Genomic DNA, 10,617 nt, shown 5'->3' with positions numbered 1-10,617 from the left:
GGCGGAGGAAGCCATGCAAGGCACCAACCTGCTCACCGGGAGCAACTGGGTTCAGAGTCTTGCTCAAGGACTCTTTGACATTAACTCAGGAGGAGCCTGGATTCGAACTGGGAATCCTTCGGGAACCCTTCGTGCCCTAATGACGATTTCTCTACCCCTGAGCTATGCCGCCCCCAAGTATGATCCTACTGACTCACCTACCAGCGGGTGCTTAAAGGTAGGGTAAGTGATTTCATTGAATTCAAATAATAACTAAATGGGTCTGTGTTCTGATAGTACCAGGGCCGGACTGGGACATGCACAAATTCAGCTCTGTCATGGCACAGACCAGCCCACCACAACCTGCACGAACCGAACGATCTACAAGCCCATAGGTCCACTTGTATAGTCGGCCCACCGGGCATATGCCCGGTATGCCAGAGGCCCAGTCCACCCCTGGATTGTACTAAATTTTCTCAGCCTTATCTCCTGTGAGGAGAAAAAACCTTCCTCCAATCTCCAATCATGGTCGGGTCACGGGTGGCCTTCGTCCTACTCCTTCCACCCAACACTCCCTGCTGACAGTTGTGGCCCCAGCCCGAAGCATTACGTGCAGTGACAATTATCACCTGCTTCTCTGCCCCGAAACACGGGACACAGTGTTCTTGTAGATGTCTTGATAAAGCTGGATGCACCACAGTGGATTCAATCCCACAACCTTCACAGTGGGGCCTTTTCCACCGGCAAAGAACCGGTTCTGGTTCTTTCTCCCGCCTATTGGATGAACCAGAGGTGAACTTTTCCACCGAGAACCGAGTTGGTTCCGAACCGTAAACGTTGGTTTGGAACTGGAACCACAAAATCCTTGGTTTTCCAGAGCCGTTTCAATCTGGTGGAAACGCAAGCCGGTTTGCAAGAACGAACCACGGTTCCCAAGAAAGTTGAAGCGGCACTGGTTCTGGAACCGGTTCTTTGGCGGTGGAAAAGGCCCCAGTGGTGGGTAGGCACTTTATGCCATCCGAGCGCCGTACTAGTGCACAAACAGCAGTGTTCCAAAGTAAACTTCTAGCGAAGTAAAATTAATAGCCTCGTAAAACAATGGCCCAGTATTATTTAGTGCACTGTTTCTCAACAACAGGTCTCGTCTGGGGACAACCTGGGGTCCAAAATGAACAAATGGAACCAAATGGACACTTACAGACAGACTCATTTGGTTCCATTTGTAAACTCGCAAAGAGTTAAAAAAACACTGAGTAGATTGGGGTCCCAAAGGGGGAAACATTTTATCAAACTGGGGGTCCACAGTCAGACATTTAAGGGTAAAAGGATAATACAAAAAAAGTCTGAGACTTTCCATTGTGGTCCCATGTATTCAATTCATCAACGTTCATTCATTTAGTCGCAATTAAAGCAACTTGCAGCTGCATGCCAAATTGATTAGTTGAATACTATATTAACATTGTGTAAAGTTTAAACAGTATAGGCTACAGTGGTAAGATTTACAGTGATTGTGTGGCTTGTTTCCATCGTCCTGGGTTCTCAAGACAAGGAATATCAATAAGACATCAAGGCTATAGAGAAGCAATGAACACAAATGTAGGTCATTTCTGGGGGTAAACTAGAACATATCATAGCGCCATACAGCATCTAAGTTTGCAGTCAATTAGCATTAATTTACAAACTTCATTTAATTCAAACTCAAAGGAGCTTTATGAGCATGAGAAAACATACATTTACTTTGCCAAAAAGCAAACTGTGATTTAAAAAATAATAATAGCCAAAACTGCAGCTTAGAAAAACTTTAATACAAGGCCACAAAACCTTTTCATCTGTACGTGGTTAGGAAAGGGTAGCTTGGTATAAAGCTTTTGAAACCAACAAATAAGCACTTTTTAGGTATTTTGTGGTCACTTTATAAAACGTTTTTGTGACAAATAGCAGCAATTTATTTATTTTAAGAATTTAAAATAGTAGACTACACAAATAGAAGCATGCCGTTTCCCAACTCATGCGGGACAGTGTTTTTTCTCACACATATGTGCAGAGAGAGAGCGTGTTTTATTGGCTTTGAGGAGCAGAAGGGGAGGGCCAGAGTGTGCCAGGAAGCTTCGGGTCTTTCTCTCTCCTTCATTGAGAATGCAGGAGTCACAGCGTCCACATCTATGAACCGAGAGAGAAGACGATTCAATCAAGTGGATTTATACCTGTTTTCACGGAGGAGAGGATAATAACTTTCTTTCTTTTTTTTGACGCTATCGTTTGGGGGATTTAAAGGGATTTGCGGATCTATGCAAACCCCACGTGTAGCCCTACTTTTGTCTAGCTGAAGAGGAGGAATGTATCGTTTCTTTGTGAAACTAACATTTCTGATTCCAGTCATCGTCGTCACCCAAGGTAGGATCAGAAGTTAATTTTGTATACATTTTTTTAAATTTAACTTTAATTCATGATTCATTTGTAAACTTCATAAAACGTATAGTTGACTTTGATTGGCGTAAAACATGATTAGAGCAAGGGCAGCTTTGTGATGGCATTGGGGGATGAAGGGTTTTTGGAAATTCTTTAGTGGCCAATAATCCTTTGAATAAGTGCTTAAATGTAGCCTAGTCTAGGCTGGCTAAACTTACCTATATGCCTGCTACTAATTGTGAATTCAATTCCTAGATTTAAGTGTAACTATTGTCTACAAAATATTCTAAATCTAAAGTAGCGCTTGTTGCTCATGGAGACAACTGTTGGAGCGCCTGTGTGCTGCAGCTTGCAGCGGGTCTACACCGTTTTTGCGCTCATGACTTTTTGTAGACTGGCTGCAAATATTGCAAAAAGAAAGTTAGTTAACTTAAAGCCTTATGTGTGCAGGGCAACAGGTTTAATGTATAGATTTAGCATGATGGGGAAACAGAAACGCTGTAGGCTAGTGCGTTTGTTTATTTACTTATCATTAAAGAGTTGCCTCTTTACGCACGGCGCGTAATTGCAGTTCAGCCTTATTTGTGGTACTTATTAACTGGTTGTGGAGCCCTATGCACGTAGCTGCTCTGTTCTAATGGTAGTAGTAGGCCTATTGCCTACTAGTCTAGTACAGTGGTTCTCAAAAAGTGGATTCCAGGGACTCTGTGGGTTCCTTTATGGTGGTCTAAATTGACCCATACAAGTCTGTAACTCTGACGGTGTACAAATGGACCCGTCAGGGTCCATTTGGTTCCACTTGTACACCGTCAGAGTTAAGAGGAGACCTTGAAATGTAAAGGTTTGAGAAATACTGCTCTAGTAGGGCTAAAAGAGAATGTTTGCCATCTAGAGATAATAGGATGAAGAAGTTTGTCGGCGGTGGAGGAGGGGTGGGATGGATGGATGGGGGACATTTGTCTCTGTGTGTGAGAGTGTGTGAATGCCCTGTGTGTGTGTGTGTGTGTGTGTGTGTGTGTGTGTGTGTGTGTGTGCGCGCGCGCGCGCGTGCGTGTGCGTTGGGGGCCTGGGGGGTTGTTATTCACGTCTGCTGGTAAACAATGCCACTAGGAGAGTGTTTTATGGCTCGTGCTGGACTCTGATTTCTTTTGTTCCCGCATCTGAGCCCGAGCAGCTGTTGCGCTTTTCCCCCCGCAAGCGTGCCCCCCCTCCTCCCTCCCTCCAAAAGCCACGCACCCACGCGCGCTGGGCCACGCAACACGCGCGCTGTGGGCCCACACGACACCACACCAGTGTCCAAGAAGCCTTTCCTCCTGTATCCCCCACGGGCATGCATGCATATATGCCCCCCATGCACGGTCTCAATTCAATTAACTTGTGTCAGGTGGTTTTCCAGTTCCGGGCTCTATATACAAATGTCATTGCAATGACATTGATAGTCTTGCATGAGTAGACAAGTCAAATGTCTTGCTGCTATCTTTTTAAAACCTGTTGCTCATTTGTTTCAGTGGTTCTCAAATATTTTCACATTACAATATGATACCCCATTTGAAACCATGTTGTGCCAATAAAGACCCCATAAAAGAATGTTTACACATCTTTCAAGATTTCCCACTAATATTCATAAATATAGCAGATCTACATGCTCACAATGCATTGGCTGCTGTTGTGAGCTTGTAGATCTGTTATTTTCGAATCTCCAAAATCTCGAATCTCCAAAATGGGATTAGTGGTTATACATATTTTGATGCTATATTAACACATTTTTGCTGGGGACCCCCTGGAACCCCACTGGGTCCCCTGGGAGTCCCCCAACCACACTTTGAGAACCACTGGCTTATATTTTATGGAGACTAGGCCTATTATTATTATTTTTTATTTATTTTTTTTGCATTATAGCCGACTAGACAGCCACACTCAATGACATGCGTTGTGTTATCGATTACATATCTGGTGTAAAATGTATTGTGAACCTTTCCCCTCTCCAGGTTTAAGATGTACTCTTCCCACTGAATCGTGCCTGAATGGAGGCTGGTGTGAGGCCTCCTCCAACAACCTAAATGGAGAATGCAAGTAAGTACAGCGTGCATTGCAAACAAGAAACAGCAGCGCTTGGTATGTTTAATTGTGACATTTGGTAAACTGGCATTCTGTTTTCTTTTTCTTGGGGGAGTGTTAAATGTTGTGGGCTGGTGGGCTAACTAGTCGTGGATAATTTCATGAGGTGTTTTGGCCTTGGTGGAGTGGTGTCTGGTAGTGTGCTACTCCAGAGTGTTCTTGTGTAGAGAGGCAAAGGGCCACCTACTCTCTCTCTCATTCCTGTCTTTGAGGCTCCCTGTGCCCAGCAACCAGAGGCCCTAGTGGCAGGGTGACCAATTATTCTCCAAACCCCCAGACCCTTAATCGCTTAAATCCGATTTCAGAAATGGCTCGCTGTGCAGCTACTTTCGACATGTTTTTTGAAATGTTTTTATTTTCACCTGGTGTGGGGGACAATTAAATTATGTTTGGCACTATAGTGACTGCACCTATTCAACAGAACGGTACAGATGGCTAAACGTGTACTGTACACACTCTAAACAAGTGTTGTTATTTTGACTGTGGTGAAAAGCGGGACAATTCAGTAGTGAATGTTGAGAAGCGGTTTTAGAGAGATTTCTCGGGACACTCTGCTTTGAAACCGGGCCAAACCGTCTGGTCACTGTTCCCAGCCAAGTGGTGGAAATAGTAGTCACATTCTTTACTTAAGTAAAAGTATCAATACTGCAATGTAGATGACTAGATGTACTCTGTTACAAGAAATAGTTCGGAATTCAGAATGTACTTGGAGCTACCAAAAGTAAAAGTACAAAATGTTTGAAAATAACCGATCTACAAGCTAATGATGCAACAGCGCGTTGTGAGCTTGTAGATCGACTATTCTCAAACATATAAAATGCGGCTAAAGTGGTTTATGTATGTTTTATAATGTATCGCATGAGGACAACACAAAGCCTTAGTGAACACAATTTTACTGTAAAATCATGAGGGTTGACCAGTAAAAGGGTAGTCCAAAAACAGTGTTAAATTAACCGCCAAGTATTTAATAGTATATGGTCTGAAAATGTCTCTTCAGACCCCTGAAGTTGTTCTGCCTTCAAATATTTGCATTTTTTGTGAATTAAAATCACTCCCTCATCTTTCAAACCAATTACATTTCACAACCATCTGGCTTTCAAATGGAGATCAGATCACAAGGGGTGAGGAGAGGACGAGGACGAGGAGGAGGGGTGTCCATTCATTTTGGAGGAGGGGGGCTATTAGAGTTGGAAGGGGTGGGGGTGGGTTTGTGGCGTAGGTTTTTTGGTGTGTGTTGTGGCGTTTTGGGGAGGGGGGGGGGGTGACCGTGGCGTTCTGGGAAGCCCAGCTCAGATTAGTCACACAGCGTTCCTCATGACTATGGGGACAATAGGTGGACGGACGGCGGGCGAGCCCCAGCTGTCGCCCGCATGAAAGACCAGAAAAACAAGATTTAGGACTGGACGCGTCCTCTCTCTGTGCTGGCAGAAAGGGCTCTTGCATTCATTAACGAGGGGGGGGGGGGGGAGGAGAGAGGGGGACCTTTTGTCTGGTCACCCTACTCTCACCTCTCCAGTGCTCTGGAATGAGGCTTCTCTCTCAAGGAGTCTTTTCTTTTGGGGGAATGTGTGTGCGCCGCGGTGCGGTGCGGTCACACAAGGTTCCGTATAGACTCTCCTAGGTGGGTATAGACTCTCTTGGGCGGGTACAGGCTCTCCTGGGCGGGTACAGGCTCTCCTGGGCGGGTACAGGAGAGCCACAGCAGCCCAGATGAAAACACCATACTTGGGAACAGTAGTGTAACTTGAGTACACTTTTGAGTTACTTCTACTCCACTATACATCTCGGATCCAAATATTGTAATTTTACTCCACTACATTTATTTGAAAACTTTAGTTACTAGTTACTTTGCAGGTATAAATTATAATAATTGGTATCCCCATTAGATGCACTTTCTGTGTGGAGTTTGCATGTTCTCCACGTGTCTCCTAGGAAAACATGCAGTAATCCTGGTCTCTATAATGCCTCCCCCTGGCCAGCCGGGGCGCCTGATGGAGGGGAAAGGAACAGGTTGGAATAACATGTTCCTTCCACACGCTACGTCCAAACCGGGGAATTCCCCCCTGTCAGGTGAAAAGAAGCAACTTGGACTCCTCATGCATAGAAGGAAGCATGAGGTCAGTCCGTTGTCTCCCCAGGCACGGCAGAGGGAGAGCAGAGCCCAGGATTACATAGGCAATTGGCGCTGGGTGAAAATGATCGTTACAAAATCGTGGGATAAAAAAGAAAAAAAAAGATGCACATGTATGAAGGCTTTAATTACAATGATATGACATACACAGTTTGTGTCATTTAATTACTTCAACCCTGCATGGTGTCCTTATTTTGGGACATTGTCTTAAATAGGTAAGCATTTTTTGTTGTCATTTTCAGTTGGGAAAATAGGGATAAAGTGGTTAAAAGTGTCTAAAGGGTGGTCTTCCCCTAAAGGGTGGTCTTCCCTGAGGGCATCTGCTCATGGCAGGTGCGTCTTTGTCCCGTGCCTCCCACAAGGGGGGCACGCACTGAAGGGACGCCCGCTCCCTAACCTTCATAGTGAAGATTAGTTTAACTCTTGACGGTGCAAGATGGACCCGAATTAACCAACCGGATCACTTTCACAGTTAAATTGAGCCGAGGAGGATTCTACTGCGTGGGTACAGGTCCACAACTCAATATCTGAACACCCCCCCCCCCTCCTCTTTCCATCACTCACGCACACGCCCAGCTCCTTTCCCTGTCTACAATGTTGTCATTGTATCTCTGGATATCTGCTCAGTCCAATTAAACACAGACAGGATGAGCATCACCCCTCCCTCCCTCCCCCCCAGTTCTTCCTCTCATTAATCATTGGTCGTCACCAAGCCAAGCAGCCGTCAGTCACAGCGTTGCTCTGGGGGGGGGGGGGGGGGGGGCTCGGTGACATTGCTTTAGGGGTCAGAGCGGAGCAGCGCGCGCCGCGCGGCCTTGCCTGGGCGGGACGTTCACAATGATCCTGCTACAGCAGTGTTGCCTCAACCTTTTTCCTGCCAGGGCACACTTTTCATTGCCACAAGATCCCAGGGCACACCTAGATATACGGTGTTTGTGGCTATTTTCGAAATCTTTGCCTCATTCTCGTATTATTTTACGATTTGGCCAATGTTTTACCAGTTTTTATATGGTTTGTTGATTACTTTTGATGCAGTATTGGCCCTTTTTCTTTTCTTTCTTGAGGTATTAGAAAGGTTTTAAAAGTCCTGAAATTGTGACGTCACTGTCAAATTTCAAAGGGAACACCAAAGGTCCGTGGCACAGTGGTTGAGAAACACTGCAAATCTACAGCACTGGTTCCAAAACAGTGGGTCTTGAACGCCAGACACATTTTTATCGGTCCTTTAATTTTTTTGTTTTTTAATTGTTGATTTACAGACCTGTAAGGCTCCATTTGGTTCCTAACTATCAAGGATTTAGCTGGGGACCCCCTCAAAGACCCCTGGACCCCACAATTGAGAACCACTGCTCTACAGCTATTCTCAGACTGTTTCATTTCAAGGATCCCCCCCAGTATCCATTATGCATAAGGATTTATTTGTCCCCTCTCAGACCCCAATCCTCGATCTACACTGTAAAATAATCCTCAGAGCTAATTTAACTCTGAGAGTGTTACCATCACACTGAGGAGCAGTGCTCTAGAAAACACACATACTGTATGTGGGCTACACGTGTGAAAAGTCCACATGGTGAAGAGAAGACAGGGTTTCGGTTGTGCAGCAGATTGGCACGCTGTAGTGAAAACAATTGATCAGATCCATGTCACGGTTTAGGCTGTTCTGCCATGTACATTATGTACAGTCTCCACCACAGGTGGGTGATTGATTGGAACGGCTGGGGCGGGGTGTGAAAGACAACATTTTACACACTGATGAATCATTTCTTAAAAGAAAAGAAAAACCCCAAACAGTTTCAATTCATTTGATGCAGTGTCATCTTGAGTATGAACCGACATAAATCTCGCTCATGTAGGTTACGTTTTTTATTAATGTCTAATATATCTAGGGCTGTCACAATTATGACATTTTATATGACGTTTAATTGTCACTCAAATAATTGCGATTAACGTTTTCGTCGTTGACGATTAGATTTCTGTTTGGCTTGTAGGCTTTGAAGTTGCACATGGCAGATATGACACATAAGACATAACCTAAATATACAAAGAAATGAAGGACATATTTGACAACTTTACACTTTAAAAAGAACATTGATATTGGAAATAGCCGATCTACAAGCTCAAAACGTGTGTGAAACTATATGTCTCAACATGGAAACGATTATACAAAATAATTGCGATTACCTCAAATAATTGCGATTAGACGATTATGTGTTTTTAATGATATATTTAAAATGTCTAATATATCAACGAATCGACTTTTGACAAATTCGAAATCTAATTGATTCCTTAGTCTGATTAACTACTTAATGTTGTACAATGATGGTGGCATGTGGAAATAGCCGATCTACAAGCTGACAAGAATGCGTCGCATCTCCACACGCTGTGAGCTTGTAGATCAGAGCCATTTTCATTATATTTTTCTTTCAAAAATAATTGCTAATCAATCATTCTCGAGGCACAAGTTTGACCTAAGCATGATATTGATTTGAGCCCCCGTGTGATGAGCTGTGATGATCTTGTGTGCGATCTGATGGTAACACAGATTTGGTGAGCAGCTAGATTTAAATCCCCTTTAAACACCGTTCCCACGGGTAGGAGAAACAGAAAGTGAAATCACATGTTTTGGCATATAAGAGCAATGTTATGCTTATTCTGAACATGGGTAACGATGTTATACAGATGGCTTAATGAGATAGGCTTGACCGTGATGCTGTGATCTGGACCAGTGCTACTCAAAGTAAAAACCTCCATCACCAACTTGTCCTGTTGAAAACTGATGCTGAAACTGAATTTCAAACAAAGGTCTCCCTCTATCCCTAGGGGTAGTAGTTCCAACACTTGAGAAAACCTGATCTGAACTAATTTCTCCCCCCCCCCTTCTTTTCCCCAGAAGTCATACTAGAGAACAAATTGTTTACGTAATAGGTTTTGAAAGAGTGTCAATTCAATTCAATACAAAGGGCTTTATTGGCATGAGAAAACATACGTTTATATTGCCAAAGCAGAAGTGTACTCAGTACAGCGCCCATCTTAGGAGTTTTTAGAACAGTTTCACTGTATTTGAGTTTGTTTACATCATGAAATTCTAACTTCTTTGCGAGCTGTTACAGTAATTTTTGCAGAGATGAACATGGCATCCCTCGCATGCTCATAGGTCACGGATTTCCCTACAGTCACAAGATGCACCGCGCAGTCAACAAGACACACTGCTGGGGAAGTTCTTATTAGTGATTCTGTGAAGAAAGAGGTTACATGGAGGTCTGGCTCTTCCTGTTTCCCATGCTACGCTCGCCGTCTTGTTACGAGGTGCTTCTTTGAACGCATAATTTAGGGCACAGCTATGTGTGAGTCAAATTTAGTTTCCATTTGTGAAACCGTGATGAGGGTATCGCAGGGTTGAGAGGTTGTTACCCTTCCACCTTTTAACCCTGCATGACTGTGCCGTTAGATTACTGAAATAGACTCTTTTGGTCTGAGCCGAGGTCACTGTTAATAATAGAACCCGGAAAACATCTCAACTGTCCCAGCTGAAAGTCCAAATTAATCACCTTTAGTCAAAGAAGCTTGTGGGTTGATTCTGTGGTGCCTGTTTGACCTTGGAGCAGAGTCGTCTGCTTGATAACATTCTTCATAAACGCTAGAGCAGGGGTCTTCAACGTTTTCAGGCCAAGGACCCTGTAGTTGAGAAACAGAGGTGAAGCAGGGACCCCCACAACCTGTTCATAGATTCCATATAGTTTCATTGTTTGACAGCACAATTATCAGTGTATGTTGGATTCATGTCAATTTATGTTTTCAGGTATTTAACCACTTGAACCGTCAATACTTACGAAACTTGACCTTTCACTCTTTACTTAGTCTGCTCTTTTTCCCCTCTACACCAAAGCTCTTTGCCAAAAATAGAAGATCTACAAGCTTGTAGATCTTCTATTTTTGGCTAAATTTCTCAGAATATAGACACTAGGGTTCAAGTGGTTAAT

General features: G+C 43.9%; 1 protein-coding gene across 1 annotated transcript in view; it reads left to right on the top strand.

Moving 5' to 3' along the window:
* Positions 1-2,254: 2,254 nt before the first annotated feature.
* Positions 2,255-10,617, top strand: part of LOC308298920 (neurogenic locus notch homolog protein 1-like) — a 47,774-nt gene continuing 39,411 nt past the window's right edge. The window contains exons 1-2 of the mRNA XM_080742613.1: positions 2,255-2,373; positions 4,377-4,461. Of these exons, the coding sequence (XP_080598739.1) occupies positions 2,316-2,373; positions 4,377-4,461 (143 nt within the window). The 5' untranslated portion in view covers positions 2,255-2,315. The remainder of the gene's footprint in view (positions 2,374-4,376; positions 4,462-10,617) is intronic.

This window comes from Nannobrachium achirus, assembly GCF_963921795.1.
Source record: "Nannobrachium achirus genome assembly, chromosome: 15".
Taxonomy (NCBI): domain Eukaryota; kingdom Metazoa; phylum Chordata; class Actinopteri; order Myctophiformes; family Myctophidae; genus Nannobrachium; species Nannobrachium achirus.
Note: the sequence above shows the minus strand (reverse complement) of the source record. Positions and strands in the feature narration are given on the sequence as shown.